The 21,300-nt window shown below is 34.3% G+C and overlaps 1 protein-coding gene across 1 annotated transcript in view; it reads right to left on the reverse strand.

The window, feature by feature from the left end:
• Positions 1 to 21,300, reverse strand: part of Msr1 (macrophage scavenger receptor 1) — a 72,702-nt gene that overhangs the window by 12,960 nt on the left and 38,442 nt on the right. The window contains exons 7-8 of the mRNA XM_026389477.2: positions 20,648 to 20,737; positions 16,573 to 16,626 (exon numbers count right to left, since the gene is read on the reverse strand). Coding sequence (XP_026245262.1) covers positions 16,573 to 16,626; positions 20,648 to 20,737 — 144 coding nt within the window. The remainder of the gene's footprint in view (positions 1 to 16,572; positions 16,627 to 20,647; positions 20,738 to 21,300) is intronic.

The following is a 21,300-nucleotide window of genomic DNA, read 5'->3' on the forward strand; positions in this document are numbered from 1 at the left end:
TGAAAACAGAAACCAAATAACAAAAATGAAAAGGATAACATAGAATTAAGGAAAATGTGATATCTTGTGGAACTGAGATATAGTTCACAGTTAGGTATCTGGAACTGATGAACTAAGACAAATCTGCTCAGAACTACCCAACTGTTATCCAGGATTCTATCTGTAGATTGCTCCAATCTAATCTTTTCTTGCAAGCTGTATATCTTTGCTCTCCAGTTTGCATAGTGGAACTTCACTAACAACCCTTACTTTGTGTTATGTGGTGTCTTTCTTAGTGGCACTTCTAATGATCCAGGCATGTTGTCCAGGGCACTGTTTGGGAAAGATGCCCACATTTAGACTAAATAGCTTGGGTCAAATATTTAAGGTCACCTGCAATAACATGGCTCTCCTGGAGTGAGGGTGGGAATTCATCCCTGTTAAAGGAAGAGTTTTAAGCAGACAAAATCTTAAGTCCATTCTGTAAAAGATATTTTAATAATCTTGGTATATTTGTGCAATATTAATAATATTAGATGTTTAGTGCTATAACTTTTTGTATCTAAAACTGTAGAGTATATCTGTCATTACAAATTCAGGAGATTTTTAATTTCCCATTTAGCAGTTATTCTTCTTGAAGAGGAGCTATGATTCAACTATGATGAGCTTCTGCAGAAAGACAAGATCTGCCATGTAGTTTTAGATATGAGATTAGTTAGGCTTTAATATTTACAAATACAAATTTTACCTTATGGAGGGACTCTTCTGGACCAGTAGTAACTGTGGTCCACTAGCCCATTCCAACCTGATTTTTGTTTTGCACATTAAGTTTTATTGGAATACAACCACACTTATAGGTTTATATATTGTCTGTGGCTGTTTTCAGGTTACCAGAGCAGAGGTGCATAGTTGTGATAGAGACCATATAGAATGTAAGACATATATTTGCTATCTGGTCTACAGAAACATTTGAGTGCATCCTGGTATAGTTACCAAGACAATAAACAAGAATGAAAGAGGATTTAAGTAGGGATACTCCTAACAATTGACTCCTGGGATAAAGGAGGTCATGACTGATCTCTGCCCACCTCTCCAGTCAAACCCTTTGAAAAGTTCTCCACCTCTACATTCTTAGGCTTTGTATGCCAGTTATGTAACTACTCACATTTTCTATATAAGTCTTACTCTGTTTGATTTCTTTCTTTATTTCTTTGATACAGGGTCTCACTAAGTTGATAAGGGCCTTGCTAAGTTGCTGAGGCTGGCCTCAAAACTTGCAATCTTCCTGCCTCAGTCTCTAGCCACTGGGAGTACATGCATGTGCCAAGGCGCCCAGCTTAACTCTCCTTGATTTCTGAGGCTTTGGTCCCTGTCTGAAATACATTTTTCTTCTTTCCCTACTTCCCCTCTCATTTCTCCACCCTCCATCCCAGGTATGGTAAAGTATCATTTTGGGGTTCCTATAGCACTACTGGTTTGTACAAAAGCATCAAGACCTTGTCTATTTTCCCCAATTGACTTAAGATCTTTATGGTTATCTCTTTAGCACCCAACAGTGTGTAGGTTGTCACTTAGTGGTCACTTAATGAAAAGTTATAGTATGTGTGCATGAGGGGTGGTAAGCTCCTCTTGGTATGGGTTTGTGGACTGCATTACCTGAGTGGATTATATTGGCAAGTACTTAAAGATGAAAGAATAGAAGAAACAAAATTTAGAGTTTTTCAAATATCTAGAGGAAATACAGTTCATATGTGTAGAAACAGAGTAAACTGGAAGGAAAGATTGATGTAACTGACATATAGACATGGGTCTGAAAGGCAAAACCTACATGGCTAACTACTGAGAACCTGCCAGGCTTAAAGCACTTGGTAGGAGGGTCTGATTAGAAGCCTTATACATTCTAAAAACCTGATTTTTGTTAACTTGTAAAGAGACAGACTCATGCTAAACAGAATATTGGGACTAAATGTCAATTCAGTTTACAATGAGTGATGTAATTGCCTCAAAAACTTGAATATTTGAATCTACATGACCAGGATAGTGTTTCCCCATGGGCAACTACATGCAAAGTCAAATCACAACCAGTGAATTATTAGCTTAACTAATTTATAAATTTACAATGAGACATATCAGTGAGGTTTTTGCCTCTGGGAATAGCCAATGCTTGCTTTTTGTATATGCTAATACATTCTGTCAGGTTAGGAAATTTGACATATCTCTGCTCTGATTCATTGTATGCTCATTTGCAGTTTAACTTTCTAAAGGCAACCTCACTATTCTTATTTCTAGTTTTTTGTTTTTTGTTTTGCTTTGTTTTGGTACTAGGGATTGAACTCAGGGCCACTCAGCCACTGAGCCACATCCTCAGCCCTATTTTGTATTTTATTTAAAGACAAGGTCTCACTGAATTGCTTAGTGCCCCGCTTATGCTGAGGCTGACTTTGAACTCAGGATCCTCCTGCCTCATTATTTCTAGCTATTGAGGAACGAATAGATACTGATAATTTCTTCATACTTTCTAAAGTTCATATATAAAATAAAAAGTATATAAAGAAGTTATTACACAGATAGTTAATTCATATTTCTATTACTATAAGACATCAAAAGAAAAACAGGTAACAGAGCTAGGTAAACAAAAGAAGAAAGAGCTTTGTAGTCTAATTTGAGGGAGAACTCCAAATATAATAAAAGTTAACAATTTCAGTAATTATTTTTTTATAAATTTTATTTTTTTAAAGCTGGAGATAAAACAGAAATGTATTAAATATTTCAGAATAGAGGAGTATAATTAATATTCTATAATTAATTATATAAATAAAGAGGTATACTCCCAGCCCTCTTTTTCTTAATTTTGAAACAGGGTCTGGATAAATTGATGATGTTGGCCATAAACTGAAGATATTTCTACCTCAGCCTCCTGTGTATCTATAATTACAGGCAAACAACTCCATGCCTGGGTTTAATGGATAGTTTTAGAGGAATTAAGCATAATTGTTAAAGTGAGCATATTAGGTGATTATATTAAGATTAAAATTTTGATTATTCTCATTATGTGTAATTATAATGCACCAATGAAAGGGAAAGTTAGAAAAATTTTAATTTGCAATAAAAAATTAATTATAATTATGTAAAAAAATTGCTACATAATAAGACTAAAAGGAAATTCTCAAGCATATGAACAGTATTATTGCATGTGGTGCAGAAATTGAATACATATCTTTTCTCTATTTTCTTAATTACATTATTTTTTAAAATCATGACCAATTTAATAAAAATAATTAGTAGGCTAAATATTTGCTAATGTCTTTACTGTTATGAAGCATTGATGATTTCATAATGCTGAAATTCACAAAATTGAGGGGAAAGAAACAAAGCTCAGAAGGAGAGAAACAGTATTTTTTATTTATGTAAAGTAACTCATAATACCATGTATTGTTTATGTATACATACATGTAGTAAATTCATAAAAGTGTAAGTAAAAGAAAGCATGTAAACGCCAAGATAAAAGCTCACTCTGAAAATAAAGGGAGATGGGCTTAGGGGAACTCGATGGTATTCTTAGTATATTTTTATAAAATCCAGTATGTGGCCCAGCACAGTGGTGCATGCCTGTAATCCCAGCAGCTAGGGAGGCTGAGACAAGAAGATCACGAGTTCAATGCCAGCCTCATCAAAAGTGAGATGCTAAGCAACTCAGTAAGACACTGTCGCTAAATAAAATACAAAATAGGGCTGGGGATGTGGCTCAGTGGTTGCCCCTGAGTTCACTACCTGGTACCCCCCAAAATAAAAAATATGTATAGTCAAATGGTAATTGTCAACATCTTAAAAATCAAGTTGTTTTATACATAACTATTTATTAGCTATTTGCTATAAATATTTTTTCTTCTTTACATTTGAAATATATTTTACTTACAGAATCAAACAACAAATTCACAGCAATGTTAATGGTGTCATACCTGGGCCCTAAACACATTATCAAAGAGTTTTTTTACATGTCTTTCCTTAAGATATTATGAATCTACAATATTAATATGATAGACAAAACTGTAATCTGCACACAGAAGTCAGGGAGGATGTGAACTCTGGGGTCTTCTTCACATGTGACCACCACTGCTATTGAGAAGAAGTAAAAAAACAAAGTTAAAAAATTATTTTGAGGAGTAGTCCAATTATAGATGGTCCCCAACCTGTAATGGTTTAACTTTATGATTTTTTAGCTTTACAAATGTGCAAAAGCAATGCATTTTCAGTATAAACGAATCTTGAACTTTGAATTTTGGTCCTTTCATGGCCAGAGAAACACCATCCTATACCCTCTTAAGGTGCTGGGCAGTTGTAGCAAACTGCAGCTCTCAATGAGCCCCATCACCACAAGGACTATTGAGACTATTGGCCTGTGTTGGTAGGTCGCGCTTGGTAGTTTAGGTGTATTAAATGCATTTTTAACTTATGATGTTTTCTACTTATGGTGCACTTATAACGATGTAATTTCTTTGTAAATTCTGAAGCTTGTATAACATTATTGTTATATTGCTCACCCCAGGGTCATGTTTCTTTCTTTTGTAGCACTTATTGGAATTATATTTTAAGGTTAAAATTATTACAATAGTAGTTGTTATATTTGAATTCCAAATGTAATACAGAAATCATATATATATATATATATATATATATATATATATATATATATATATTTGCAGTTTGACCTGAAATCTTCACAATATTGCAAAATTCTTCCAGAACAGAAAATGATTATTTAAGATAATTACCTTAGTGAGGTATTTAGCTATGGAATGCACACCCAGATACCATTATTTTTTTTCTCTAGAAAAATAATGCAACATATTTTGTATCTTAGTTCAAAAGTCAAGGGATACAATAATTTTGGAGATCTCAAAGTAAAGAGAAGAAAACTATAAGGAGAAAATTTCAGTGGAGATAAAGTCTATAAAGTTATTATGATTGCTGAGGAGAGACTGAGGTGAATGATCAGTGAGAAAAGATTGGTGTACCCACTAGCTGGGGAATTTCAAGTGCAGTTAAGACTCAACTTGAAGTTGTAGATGCTTCTGCATATGCTTTCCCATTATTCCCACATCTTGGTTAAATTATTTTAGATTCCCAAGTAAAGCTAAGGCACTTCTTCAAATGAAGGCAGAGATGTGGTGCTCATTGCTGGAATGAGTTGGTGTGGAGAGAAGTTTCTTGCCAAAGATGCCTACATACATTAGTTTCATAGGGCTGCCATAGTCAATGATCACAAACCCTAGCTTGAAGGAAAGTTGTTCTCTCACAGTCTTGGAAGTAAGAAGCCTGAAACCAAGCAGTGAAGAAGGTTCTCTGTACACACACAATTCAACTGCTGAACAACTAAAATAAAGATTGAGAACTCAAGATAAAATTGCACTCAACTCATTGATTGAGAACTCAAGATAAAATTGCACTAAACTCAGATGACATTGTGGAAGTCTAAATGATAAGAGAAAATTACAACAATAAATAAAAATGTGAAAGAAGACTGTCATTTCCTATAATTATTTGTCAATTCTTTTTAATTTTTCAATTTTTAATTAAATCAATAGATAAAAGTTAGAATGATCTTTCTAAAAATGGCAAATATTTAAGACGAGAGAAGAACTTTGTGTTTGAAATTGTCAATTACAAAAACAATTGTATTTCCAGAAGTATATTGTTTATCTTTTGAAGGGTAGTGTTCATTTATTGGTATGTTTGCTGCCATTTTAGAGCAATCTTTTTATTACTTAATGTTTCATTTCTAAGTGATTCTTAATTTCTAGAATTACTCAGAAAGAGAACTTTAAAAACTTTATAAAGGGGAATAGTATAAACTATCCATTTGTGGATTGTTTAAAGTTTTGCTCTTCAGTTAAAATCCTGGAACACAAAAATAGTCAAATCATCTATTAAGATATGAAATTTAATATTTAGAAGGCTCTCAGCATAAAACAGCATAAATTATGTTGCCATGCTTTCTGATTTCTGAAAATCTATGTATCAGATAACATGAAAGTCCTTATAACCCTTCTTCTAAGGGCTTGAGACATTGGTTAAGGAATTTAACCCCCTTGAGCCCTGATTTGCTCATTTATAAAATAAGTACAATAACATCTATCTCCTAGGTTTGAGGTTTCTAATATAACAATATATGAAAAATTTGTACTATAAACTGCAAAGTACTATATAAAAACAGTAATACTATTATGAATACAATTTATTCTGAAAGTAATCTTAGGAGCCTATAAAGTTATTAGGGATGTGATATCTAGGTACTGTGAAGTAAAATGTCCCAAATTTGGCCCTTTAAAGTTTAGTCATTCTAATTATTGGCAGATCTGAAAGCTAGGGTAGGATTTTCTAATGTTTTATGGTGGAAAAATACCTTTCCAAAAAACTGAGTGTTTGGACCTTGACTTTGCATTGAAATAATTGAAAGACAATATGCCTCCTGTATGTACAGATTGATTTCATGGAATTGGTAGAAGACAATACTGAGTATGGTCTTTATTCTGTGTAAACCTGGCAGGAGTGACTATAATTCATGTCAACAGCTGTGCCCAGAAATGGGTAGGGATATATTACACGAAGCTTCAAAAATTCTAAAAAGAAGCTCTTTCCTCTTCCAAGAAACAGTTGCTTTCATTTGCTGGATCACTGTAGTGTAATTATGGTAGAAACTCATTAGAATTAAGAAAAAAATATTGGCATATATTGTAACAGAAAAAAATAGAGAAATATGTTTAGCAAATGGTGGACATCAATATGTGGGCTCTTAGATCAAAGTAGTAAAGGCTTTATTTATTTCAAGAGGACTTCAGTTCTCACTCATCAGGGTAAGGACAGATTCTTAAAACAGGATGCTTCTCTGGGCTAGAAGCCAGGAGACCTGGCTCTAGACCCAGGTGTTCTGCCTGTTTGCGTCTTAATTTCTGCATTCCTTATGATGTTTTTTGTTATGACCTTATAGGATTCTCATGAGAATCCATCAATGCATTATGATAATTCATAATCTTGTGTATAATATTATATGATTCTCACGTAAATTTATTATGTGAGAAATGATAAATTTATTGTGAAGAGGTTAGAGAGAAAAGATATACTGAAGTATTTTTCTTAAGTGATAAAATTTAGAATCAGATAAACCGAGATTAAAACTTGAGACCTATGACACATATATTAGTTATGTGATTTTCATAGATTACTAATAGCCCTAACTCCTTATAGGAGAAATAGCAGACTTACAGATTTCTTGTGAGAGATTAAGTAAAGGAGAGGTAGTATATGAAGTGATTTGCAGAGCACCTGGCACAGAAGGATATTATAAATGCTAGTTATGTTAGTCAGCTTTTTGTCACTGTGACAAAAACACCTAACAAAAGCAACTTAAAGGAGGAAAAGTTACTTGAGCACAGTTTCAGAGGTTCAGTCCGTGGTTGGCTGATGCTAGTGCTCTGGGCCCAGAATGAATTAGAACATCATGGCAGAGAAGTGATGCTCTGCTCATGGTGACCAGAAAGCAAATAGAGGAAGAGGATGCAGAGAAGATGAACCCTTCCAAGACACACCTCTAGTGATCCACTACCTCTGGACATGGCCGACCTGGTTACCACCCAGTTGGTCCATTCAAACTAAGATGGACAGATTGGGTTACAGCTCTTACAATCTAATTATTTCACCTCTGAATATTCCTGTATTAACACAGGAGCTTTGGGGGGAATATCTCATATCCAAATCATGACACTATTATTTATGAAAACTCTTATGTCTGGACAAATAATTAGAAATAAGTGATGGTAGCACAAAAGTATCATTATTATAAAAGTTTCTTTACTGCTTTGCAATTCAGAGTCCAAAAAGAACTTTATAAATCACCTACCACTCTCCATAACACAAACCCACTGAAATTTGAATCTGCATGACGAGTTCAGTCATCTCTGTATGATAAAATCCTCAGAGGATATTCTGATATCCTACATAAACTAGAAACAACTTCTATATCAATATGTACCAGAATTGGTATGGTTACTTAATTTTAAATCTTTCATATTATGGAATAACTGAACTAGTGCATTGCTTTCTAATAAACAAGCAGCAATAATATTTCTAAATATTATTGAACAACACAGTGAGGTTGGTCCACTTTTTCTGTATCTTGGACCCTGCACTCTGGGATTCTGAAGGGACTATCCTGTTTTACCACCTATTTAGTGTTTTCTCCACCTGTTGGGCAATAAATATAGACCCTCTCCGGATACAGGAGTTAATCAAGGAGAAAGCTCAAAAATCCAAGCGGAGACAAAAGAAGAAGAAGAAGAAGGAGGAGGAGGAGGAGGAGGAGGAGGAGGAGGAGGAGGAGGAGGAGGAGGCACTTTTTCTCAGGCACAGCTAAATGTAAAGAGAAGACAGCTCAGCAAAAGCCTATCTGACAATGAATGTGACACATGAAGAGTAAGGGAGAAAAGTGGGAGCAGAAGTATATGCTTATAGCCCCAGCTACTCAGGAAATGGAGGAGGCAGGAATATTGTTTGAGCCCAGGAATTTTAGTTCAATATGAGAAACACAGCAAGACCATTCTTTAAAGAAAAATAAAAAAAAGTAAGAGAGAGAGAGAAAGAGAGAGTGCACAGTTTCAGAGGTTCAGTCCAAATGATCTAATTTGAACTCTTGGATCCTTCCATTCTTGAAGCAAAACCCATCTTATGAAAAGGTTAATTCTTTCTTTCTTTTTTATTGTGTTCTGTTTTGGTATTACAAGTAGACTAACACAATTTCCTTTCCCCCTTTTCATTTATGTTTTGCATTTTGGAATATTCATATGAACCAACACATTTTATTTCTTGATTGACCATGTTTTCATTATTTTCCACTTATCTATTCTTACAAATACATTGGTGGTGATCATTTTGGGGAAAATATAAATGATTTCCAAGGTCATTCTATTTTTCATTAATAGCTTCAACATTGGATATTGTTTACTTTTATTTCATGAAATGCCATAATGTAGAAGAATGTCAGTGAACTGAGAAAACATAATATTGCTCAGAAACAAATAAAAGTGAACTTATTCTCAGAACTATAAAATGTACCAGAATGCCTCGAATTTGTTTATGGTATAATTTAAACTCTCTTAAGAACAAATTGATAGAAAGACAGGCAGAGAAAACTAAATTTTCTTGGAAACATTTTTCAAAACATTTTCTCAGCCCTATGCTGAGAAAATTCAGACAGGAAACTGTCCAAGACACAAGATCAATTTTGATACCTTCTTCTAATGGACTAAATTGTGTCCTTGTCAAATCTACATGTTGATATCTTGCCTCTCAATGTGTATTTAGAAGTAGGGATTTCACAGAGGCAAGTAAGATCATATGAATTCATCAGGAAGGTGCTCAAATTCAGTAGGATCTGTGTTGTAGCAGAGAAAAAACACAAGTACAGCACTCACAGCACCAAATGTGGTCCCAGTGAGAAGGCAGCCATCTGCAAGCCATGCAGAGATGCCTTGTGGGGAACAGCTCTGCCAGCAGCTGGGTCCTGGACTTCCAGTCTCCAGATCCATGAGAAAATAAATTTGTTATTTAAGCTACCAACTTTTGGTGTTCTGTTTTGGTATTACAACCAGACTCACACAAATTTCCTTTCCCCCTTTTCACTTATGTTTTACATTTTGGAATATTTATAAGAAAGAGGATCAATAGAGAACCTTGGTGGCATAAAGTTGAAAATATAAACATTTTCTTTAATTCACAGATGGTAATTACAGCACCAAATATACTAACTAGGATGTGATTTCAGCACAACAAACATCTTGTTTTTTTAAAAAAATGAGTACTTAAAATTCTCATTTAAGAGCTATGGGTGTAACTTAATGATGGAAAAGGAAGGAAGGAAGGAAGGAAGGAAGGAAGGAAGGAAGGAAGGAAGGAAGGAAAGAAGGAAGGAAGGAAGGAAGGTCCTATTTAAAAATTACAGAAGTACTTATTAAGGACCTTAACTACCTCAATAATACCTGAATACATTAATAATAATTTATTCAACTGGTTACTCTCCATGATTAATATTTTATGTCTTCTTTTGGTGCCCAGAAATTATACCCTTGGGTATAGTTGATGTACTGATTATGAGATTTAAGAATATAACAGGAAAGAGTTCTGGGTGAAGGATATTTGATGATAGGATAGCTAATCATTTTGCAGGTGGCAGAGGTATTATGCTGAATGATGTGGAGTTTTTGTGAAAATGTTGTGCATACAAACTGATGTTTATATTCAGCTTTATCGGTCAGCATTTCTGGGAAGTGAAAATTCAGATTTATACAAAACATTATTAGGAAGTAGGGTCATTTGCTGAAGAATTCACATTAGAATCTTGTAAATAGCTTTCTAACTTACCTGGGATTCATGTATTTGACTTTGAAGTGGATCAAGCATTATGTGAGGATTTCAGGGAGGTAAAAAAAGAGAATAACAGTAGCACTGGGGAAAAATCAAGAGTCTGTTGGTTAAGTCGTAATGGGAAGAATTTCCTGGACACTTCATGTGCAAGCAATCTATGTTGTTCTAGGGAATTTGGTCTTGAGATTCACATTATGAGAGCAGCACATTTCTAGAGATGGCAGGTTAAGGGACCAAATAATAGATTGTGAACCTATCCTCAGAGGTGCTTTAATTTGAACAAAGTAAATGACCTTGTGTTAGTTCACGTAAAGCTAAATTTCTTGCAACAGAATAGGATCTTTGAAGATCTTTGGAGAGGAGCAAGAAAGTTTTTTGGTCCTCAGAGATTGTGGAGGGCTGGGAAGCAGGGTGTCAGATGTTTCTTCTCCATCTGCATTCCTGCACATACTGGATGAATTTCAAATTTGCTGGTGCAAAAGTCCTGGATGGGTCTATATTGATTTTTTTCCCCTTCCAATTGACTCTGGTGAGTCAGGCTGAACGAGTTATTTGGAGTAGGAACTAAATAGGACAAGTGCTAACTGCTTGATCTATTACTGATTTAAATATCCATTTAAATTTAAAGACATATTGGATATTTATGCTATTAAAGAACATACCTATTGTGTTACTGAAATGCTGTATGTCTTTAGCAACAATTTTTGCAATCCCAGCAAGCTTTAAGCACCACATAACCATCAAGAATTAGTAGCATTTATCTAATTTACCTCGAGTCATCATTACTCTCAGGTATATTCTGCTCTGCTGGCTCATAACTAGTGCGACTAAGGAAAGAACACTGTGGAGTTAAAAAAAGAAACACAATAAAAGAAGAGAGAGATCAAAGCAGCCAAATGATACTGAGAAATGTTAAAACTGAGCCAGTTACTGAAATCAAGATGGAATATTAACAGGTAGCTCTTCCCTAGGTACACATAAGTAACTCTCATTAGTGATAATGGACGCCCTGTGAGCATTCTAGGAGTCTATGCTTCTGAGTAATATTCTTGGGAGAGAGACTGCAGGCAATGTCTAGAGCAGTTACAAAGGTGGAAACATAAGCAAATAAAGATTAATCAAAATGCTTTTTTTGAATTTGACCTACTATAAGACTTTATATCTTCTCAGAGCCCTCAAATTATAAAGCTTATTCTAGGAAATCCAACTGCTCATTACCAATCTTGTTCTCTCCCCTCCTTCCACAGACTCCCTATTAAATATTTGTACTATTTATTCATGTGTATATGCACACACACACACACACACACACACAAACACACATATTTTAAACTAGTGTGAGATGTTGAATAAAAGTCATAGGGACTTTGGAGAATGATAGATTTGGCTTGAGTTTCTGCTCTTCCACTTATTAGCAGTAGGCCTCAGTTTTTAATCCATTAAATGGAGATCTTAATAGTATTTACCCTGATCACTCTTCTGAAATTTAGATAGAGTGATGTATCAAAAGCACAGGGTGTTCAGCCAGTGCCCTTAAGTGTTCATTATTAAAATTAGTGATCTGAGTGCTTTGAGAAATTTGAGATTGAACTGAGTCCCCAATTGAAGTGAAACCAAAGACAAATAAATTTTTCTTCTCTTTGTATGAGATTCTGAATAAGATACTCAAAATTCTTACAGTCTCATTGGGTCTGAGCAAAACATAGTAAAAGATACTAACAAACCACTCCTCCATAATGTGACTGTGTAGGACAGAGCCTCACAAAGTGCTTAATTGAATGGTAGGAATTCTTTCACTTGACTGAAACACTTGTTCTTCTCATTTAGGGTAAGAACATACTGAAAAATTCATTGAGACCAACCTTTGGGTTTGGTATAGACTCCTTATCTTTGTACATTGATAAAGTTGGTGAAGTGGGTGCATTCAGACTGGACTGCATCTATTTTTTGTCTCAAAAATCTATATTTAGTCTGTGATATCCAATGACTCGTGAATTGAATCCCCTGGAACTGCCTCCCAGGATCTCTGGGTTCAGGGTCATTCTCTAGCCAGTGTGGATCAAGACCTGGTGGCAGGAGATATCTCCCACACTCAACCCGGCCTCGAGTGAAATGTGGGATAGGAAATCACATCAAATTAAACCATGGACAGAGGCCCAATTTATCTCTAGATGTTTGCACTAACTAGCTATTCAATGGTGATGGTTTGCTGATACTGAGAACTCTGAAAAATTGGCTAATCATCCCTTTCTTTCATCCCTGGAGATTCTGGGGTCATGCAGTAATAGACACAAACCAGTTTCATTGAAACGCTAATTTGTTCCTGCCTTCTTATAATGTTCTCAACAGAAGCATCCTGGGCTCAGGCTGTGTCTTTCAGAGTCCGAATACTTGTTTTATTCTCCTGACATTTTGTTCTGATCTCTGTTGACAGCTTCCATCCTCTGGTGTGCACTCTGTGTAGTCATTTCTTTTATTTATAACTAATGCTCTTTACACAGACTCACTGATTTGTGATCTGGTCACACTTGCATTGCTCTAATATAAAATCTTGTCTTATTCTCTAGCATTTTTTCTTCATCCATGACATTTATTTAGCTCTTTGCATTTACATTTTGCTTTCTCTCTTATTACAACTGCAGATTTAAAATGTCTGCATTATACCAGAGAGGAACAGCAGTTTCTGTTCAGAGAGACCACTGTGAACCATATCTTATGATTTTAAAGCACTTTATGATATTACAGAGCATCTTCACACACAGGATATCTCATATGGTCCTCACAACAACCCTGTGAGGTAGGTGTTAACATGGCCATTTAACAAGGGCAGGGAAAGGAAATGAAGAGAGACACATAGACATACTACATGGAATTCTACAAGAACCTTAATGGTGTAAACCTTGGGGCTGTGTGTTAAAACTTGAAGAAAAGGAGAGCTGTGAAAATGTGGTCACACATTTCTCAGTACAGAGGCACTAACTCTACTTCTACTAAAATATTTATCTTTCTCCAGAATCTATACTTAAAGCTTAAAATACAGAGAGATTTGTTGTAATAAATTTTTTTTCAGCATTGTTTTATCATGTGTCAGATGTTTTTGTTTGAAATAGGTAATTTAAGGAAACACATTTTGGTTCAAATGTGTTGAATAAATTATCCAAAGCTCCACATTACCTTACTTTTTTAAAACTTGAAAAATAATATGCCATAAGCTGGAGATCAGAAAGGAAGGTAAACTAAGAAAACTAAATCAATTTATTTTTTAATATTCTAGGGAATCTTTATCTCCTTGGAACACTTATAAAGTCCTGCTCTTTCCCCATAGAGCTCTAGTATGTTATAATTGCCGGCTTGTCTGAATCTCTCAGGCACAATTATCTCTGCAAGGCCAGAGACAATGTCTATCTCACTAGTTGTTACATCCTGTTTCTGGATGAATACAGTGAACATATGTTAAGTGAATGAATGAATGAATGAATGAATAGATTTTCTTCTATGCCATCCCTAACCTTGGTTGAGAATAATGTTTTTAACTTAAAGAACCACATATAATCAGTTCTCATATGATCAATTCTCTTTAGGATCTGATGAATTAAAGAGGGATTAGCATGACTAAGAAAGTGAATGGCAGAGGGCTGCTGGTCTGGTACCTGAGGATGGGCTTGGGCACCCCACCAGTCACTGCATGGGAGAGTCAGGCAAGGGGTGCAAAGGGGATAGGGGTGATGGTAGGAGAGTGGAGAATGCATGAATGTGGCAGTGTGGAGACCCAATCAGCACCAAGGATCAGGAGAAGAAGCCAGTGGAAGCCAGGCTTGACACAGGAACCAGGGTCATTTGGAGGAGTCACAAAAGGGATCTTGGAAGTCAGTTGTGTTGATGACTTGTCCAGAAGTGAAAGGCCTTTTAATTAGATGGAATCAGAGAGTGTCCTGCCCAACCCACCTGATCTTAAAAGGGTCTTCCCCTAATATGATCAGGAAGTTGTACTGGTCCTGACATATACATAAAAGAGGAAATCAATGGTTATTTTTATTACATTTAAATTGTGTTTGAAACATACACAAATATATATTAAAATAATTCATTATGATCCTTTCATATACCACAGTTAATTAATTATGTGGGGAGCAAGTTATTTTTATTCAGCATAAGTTTGTACAACTTTATGAAGCCATTTGTTAGAATTAATCAAATTGTAAAAATATGCATATAACCTTTGAACTATTGATTTTACTTTGAGTAAATCCTATATTAAAAATTATCCTCACAATATCATGTACGAAGTTGTTGAATATTAGCATTATTTATTAAAGCCAAACAAAATTGAGGGTTCAAGATTAGGGACTGAATGACTCTATTATGATAATTATGGAACAGCTGAATATTGGAGTAATGTGTGGTTGTTCAGAGGAAAGAGAGCCGTATACAGTGACAAAGACAGATGACAGACACATCAACTTAAACATGAAAAATATAGAGCATATTATATTAGATGTACGTGTAAATGATTCTTCCTTTTCAAAATATTTTGAATTTGTTATACATATTCTTTGGGGTAGGCACAGAGAGGAATATGAAGGTTATGTACACATATGTACATAAGTAGCCCTCTATGGCTTTGTCAAAGAAAGTGCGCACGCACATAAACTCCAAAATAGCCCTGAAAAATCTGTAACTGACATCATTTCCAAACATAGTTGAAAAAAATCTTCCAACCATTTGATAACCCCAGGTAACAGTAGACAGTGTGACTGTTCAGTTTACAGACAAAATAAATAAATAAATAAGTTCCCTAGTTTCTAAACTCAACTAGAGTGAGTGTTTAGAAGCTCAGAGAAAGCCTCAGGGAAAGAAAATAAAGACAAAAAAAAAAGTAAAGGTAGAGATAAAGATACACATAAAGCTGGGGAAGAGAGACTGACAAGAAGAGCTCAACTGAACTTAAATGGAGGAAAAGGACAAAGGAGAATAAGAAAAATTTTGTGTAAAAGTGACCATCTTAAAGAAAAAATACACAAAAAAAGAGAACACAAAAAATATACTAATGCTCCCGTTATCTTAATGTAATCATAAAAATGATAATGGTCGCTAATACCAAACACTCTAAGAGATACACAATATTCTGAGTTGTGCAACTTCGAAAGATCCTGCTATTGGCTGATATTCACAATCATAACCCTACATTGTCTAAATGTGCCATCCATACATGGTATTAGGTTAAAAATCATTTTTTTGTCAAAGCAGAGATATACTGGTACGGTATTTTTTAAAACAAGCATTACAACTAAAAATTGCAAGATTTTGGTACATCAAAGGATTTGCTATAATCTGTCTAAAATGCACCCCTGAATAGACTATAACTCTGTTCACATCAGCTGTTCTGTCTCTCTCTCTCTCTCTCTCTCTCTCATACACACACACACACACACACACACACACACACACACACACTACATGCACTCCTAATGGTAAAGAAGCCTCGTTCCTCTTCATAACCCTTTCATTGTATTAATGAAACTTTCACCTAGACACACAAGAAATAATGCACATTTCATTTAACAATAAGATGACCTGATTTTTTGAGGTCCATTTTATAGATTCTCTACCTGGCAACCTGGGGCCTGCATTCCACTGACAAAGATCCCAGCTGCTAAATCTATTCTGTTGAAGGTCTTAAAGTCTAGAATATGGAATGTGACCTTTTCAAGGTTTCAGTAAAACAAAACAAAACACCCTTCTCAGCCCCTGACCAACACAGCCTTCAGAGAATTAATCTGTCAGGGTTCTTGGGCTGTCTAAATTCCTCCATATAAGGTTTCAGTTAGCTCAGTTTTAGTAGGTAAGGAGGCTGTAATTGTTTCTATTCATAAGCTTGATTTTCCCTCAGTGGATAGAAATTGACTTGAGAATTGAACAATTTTCTATGTGGAATTTTTAGAAAATAGTACTCATCACAAAAACAGAATACAAATGGGTAATGAGATTGAAAGAGTTGCATAATCTCATCTATTTGTTTTACTCCAATTAGCATGTTTTATTTGTAGAAAACTGTGGCTGGCTTCCACAGACTCTCCATGGATCAATGCTGAATTTCTCAACGTTTGTCTCAAGCTCAGACCACCAATATCACAATCTTATTGATTACAAAAATGCATACAGAAACTATAAACTTACTGTATGTGCTTCCACTTCCTTTTTCTCCCTTTTGGCCTTTTTGTCCAGGAATTCCTTTAAAAAACAATAACAAAAAAAAAAGAAATTGTTTTTTTTTTTTTTTTGGTACTAAGCACACACCCTCACTGAGTGCACCTCCAGCCCCAACAATGCTGCTTTAAATGGAGATTGGGCATCACCAGTTAATCTAAAATATCAATGTATAGCAATCTATAGATAATGCAAAATAATAATTATGCAGATATTAATAATAATAATAATTGCTATCACTTTTGAAAACCTACTGCAAACCTGGTATACTACCTCAAATTGTTACAAAGCTGATGCATATTCCACTTTTGTAAAACAAGCAAAGCTGATGTGTTTATTTTGTATTTATTCATTCTTATGTTTTTCTTTTCATCTGACTGTGCCTCCCTACCATCCTGGGGAAGCCCAGTACCTTCCACCTTATCCTAAACCTGTTTTTTTTTCCTATTATAATTTACCTATCTCATTTTCCATTCCTTTCTGGCTTAGCAGCCAAAGCACTAGACTGTGGATGGATCGCTGAGAGTGTTGAGATTCTGACAACCTGGTTCCTGACAGAAGGCAAAAAGGTCTGTGCACCATATGAACCGCTAGGCTGGTCACTTTTGACTTCAAAAACCAGCATCCATTTACATAAAGATGTAGTACAAATATTATCATTTTATAGGGGGCAAGGATTTAAATAGACCTGGAAATATTGCTAGACCTTGATATTTGCTAATGATTTGCTAATTCACACACAGTTACATTTTTAAGGGATACTCAGGAAAACATTCTTTAGTACTAACAAGTGATTTTTATGGTGAAACTTCATGACAGTAGCACTGCTCTTGATTATTAATTCTTCCAACAGGCATCATAAATCTATCTTCTAAGGAATACATTCTTGCATAAACACAGGACTGATTCTAATGATTTCTGGCTGAAGATCAAAATTTTGTTAGCATTTTTTATTTCCCCCTACAAAATCAAGAATCTCCATAATTCCATCCAAAATACATTATGGGATGTAGACACTAGGGGATGTAGTTTAAAAACAACAGAATTTTGAATGATCCTAATGGTTTGAATACCTCTATATTGACTTAGTCTGCTCTGTCACTTAATAGAAATGTGGCTGAAGACAGTCTTTCAACTTTTAGAGCTAAAGCATATTCTTCTGTGAAATTAAAAAAAAAAGAAAAGAAATATTTCATTGGAGAGTTGCCTTGAAAATTAGTAACAATATTTGTAAAGCACTTGTTCATAAGAGATGGGAGCTCCTCTATTATTATTTCCATTTTTTTAAAATCTCCCATAGTTTAGCTAGAATCTGATGCCTGAAGTTTTATTCTCAACGAATGAAAGACAAAGACCTTTTCATCTCAATTCAATTTTTGTGGTATACTTTTAAAATTTTCATTTAAAGTTGTAATATTAATTTATTGATTAACTGTTGATTTCTCTAGTTTATTTTGTCTACATCTGTGCTTAGTTTTGGACATTTGTCTTTATTTGCCATTTAGAGAAGATTTCTTCTGACCTCTAATATACCAAATCTTTAAAAATGTAATAGGTAATGAGTATAAGACTTGAAGCACTTAAAATGTACAAATTATTTCCAATTGAATTTTATTTTGAAGATATAATGAAAGCCCAACTATTCTTATTAGAGTAATATAAAGAGAATTTCTTGGTTTTGAATTAATTTACATATTATTATTTTATTCTGTATCATTAAATTAACTTCATAATTTTGATTGAATAATTTCAAGTAGTATTAAACTGGCAAAACAAAAATCATTAAGTAACCCAAAGCCTACCAAACCTCTCTTATCTTTTTGACCTAAATTTGTCATAGTGCCAAATTTTCAGATGTTCAAGAGGAAAAGTCTAAGAAATTAAATGAAAAAAATGGTCTAGAGAGTTAAAACAAGATGCAATTAATCAGTACTCATTCTTTACAGAGAAGATAATATAATATACTGCTTAATTTCATTACTTCAGCATTAATTTCACAATTAGGAAAGAGAAAAAGACTCTGCCTCATTCTTGAAAGTCTTTTTGCACAGCTATGTCTTGGATATTTGTTTTAATGTTAATTTGTAGCTTTATAAAACTAGGAAAGTATAAAAAGATTCCAAAACAAAACTTTATTTTGAGTTTTCCTGGAAAGCTAAATGACCATTACTATTTCAGATGGATCATAGACAAATAGATTCATTTTTACTTTAAGTTTACAGTACAGTTAAATTATTTCTTCTTTTTTCACAAAATTATTTTAAATTATCTTGCAACTATAAGTAGCTTTGAAATTGCATCAAATTTAAGGTTCTAAATATATTTGTCTATTGAATTCAAATTGCCCATATTGGAAATGAGATCCCTAATGTTGTAGATAATTTTAAACAAATTATGAACACACACTTCTTCCTATATTGCCCAAAAAGCCTGATTAAAGGTAGATGGTTTAGAGGTAGTTTGTAGTATAAACACACCACTCATTTCAGATAATCACATCTCTAGTGGAGACTAATTACAGGTTGCTTATTTGTGGCTGTCATATACACTAATGTCATCAGCAACACTGCAACACATTTCTTAGAACTTCTAAAATACAAAGCACTGATGATACCTAATGTCAGTGAGCAAGTGGCACAACAGAAATTCTTAATTCATTGTAGGAATGAAAAACAGTAGAGTCACTTTAGAAGGCAGTTCAGCCGCTTCTTACAAAACTAATTAGGTTTGCCCTGCAATCCAGTAAATATACTCCTAGGTAGACTTTGGTCCATGAAAATACATGCTAATAAAGGGTTTGAGTGGTTTTATTAATAGTTGCTGAAACTTGGAAGAAACCAAGATTTATTTCTTTAGGTAAAAGGATAAACCAATTATGATAAATCCATAAAATGCAATATCATTGAATAATAAAGAGAAATGAACAAACAGGTAATGAAAATATGGAGAGAAACCTTAAATATATCTTGCTATGTGGAGGAAGCTTGTCTGAAAAGACAACGTACTGCTTGTTGCCAGCTGTATGACACTGTAAAAGGCAAAACTATGGAGATAGTATAAAGATCAATGATCTCTAAGGGCTTGGCCCATGGCAGAGGGTAGTGATGAGCAGATGGAAGATAGGGGATCTTTAGGGCAGTGAAAATATACTGTAGGATGGACATACGGCAATGATGGACACATGACACTATACACTTGCTAAAACACATAAAATGCAAAACACAAACAGTGAACCCTAATGTAAGACTTTAGTTAATGATAATGTATCAGTACTAGTTTATTTATCATTACAAATTTATCATACTGATTCAAGATGTTAATATGGGGGAAAGTGTGTGGTGATACATTGGAGTTCTATGTTTTCTGTGTGATTTTCCTATAAACCCAAAACTGCTCTAAAAATAAAATGTTAAAAATTAGATCAACAATATGGATGTTTTTCTCTTGGTAATAATTTACACTGATATTACAAAAAAATTAGGCTTACTTTCTTCTAAAATTGCTATGCAGAGTACAGTGTCCAAGCTTAGGCTATTGGCCTCATTGGTGGAAATACTGTCATCATTTGTATAAATGTTAAAGAGCTGAACTGTGGTGTTGATTATTAAGCATTAATAAATATTGCAAGAAGTTTATTGCACATGAAATAAGATTTCAGCATTTTGCCAACTGTGTCTTAACAGAGTTTGGCCAGTTGTGGTTACAGGGGTATTTATATTTTGCTAGTTTGTTTTTCTTTGCCAGTCTTTCCACTCTGTTTGCTCTAAGATAGATACCATTATTCATGGTGACTTATGATTGTATAGAGTGCATAAATCCTTTGTGTGTGTATGTGTTTTTAAACTATTTTCCTTCACGACACAGAAGCTTTCCTCAGGTGGACAGAAACCAGCTTCAAAAAATTTTCAGACCACAAAATAAACAACATGTGTGTGCTACTATTCCTATTATGATGAGTGATTTTTTGCTGTCCAAGAAATTTTCAGAAATGATGATCTGATGTTTATTTGCATATTTGATAGCATAATGCACAGTATTAAAGTACCTGTCCTCCCCGCCTTTCCTGTAAATCCTGGGAGTCCCCTCGTGCCAGGAAAGCCAGTTGCCCCCCGATCACCTTTAAGACCTGGAGGACCTGCATGGTTAATGAAAAAGAAAGTGGTTAACAGTTCATTGTTTACATAGTTTTGAGGGTATTACAAATGAATATGAAATAAGTGAATCTCCAATTGAGGATAGTTTCTTTTCTAAAATTTCACTTGTGCCACTGAAAGATAAAATAGGTATAAACATTAGTGCATTTAATACATTTCAGATATTCAACAAATAACATAATGTTAGAAGTAAAAACATACAATAAAAAAACTTGGAGTTTTAATTAGAAGGTTTATGTAATTAATCAGGAATCTTTTTAAATGACACATTTTGCTCTAACTGAAATGATGATTTTCTAATAATTGAATTTTTAAGATTTGTCTTAGAAAAATTAAAACTCAAGCAATGAAAATTATCAAAGGATATTTATTTAAAAATTGGAGTACTAGTTCTTCAGTTAACTGCTTCATGTCTCTTAGACATGTTCTTACATATTCCATTATAATCCCATATAATGTAAACACACACACACACACACACACATACACGGACTTATTCATGGGTATATAGTATATACATATATAAGTCAAAGCTTTTATATAC

The sequence above is a fragment of the Urocitellus parryii genome, chromosome 14 (genome assembly GCF_045843805.1).
Source record: "Urocitellus parryii isolate mUroPar1 chromosome 14, mUroPar1.hap1, whole genome shotgun sequence".
NCBI classification, from domain to species: Eukaryota; Metazoa; Chordata; class Mammalia; order Rodentia; family Sciuridae; genus Urocitellus; species Urocitellus parryii.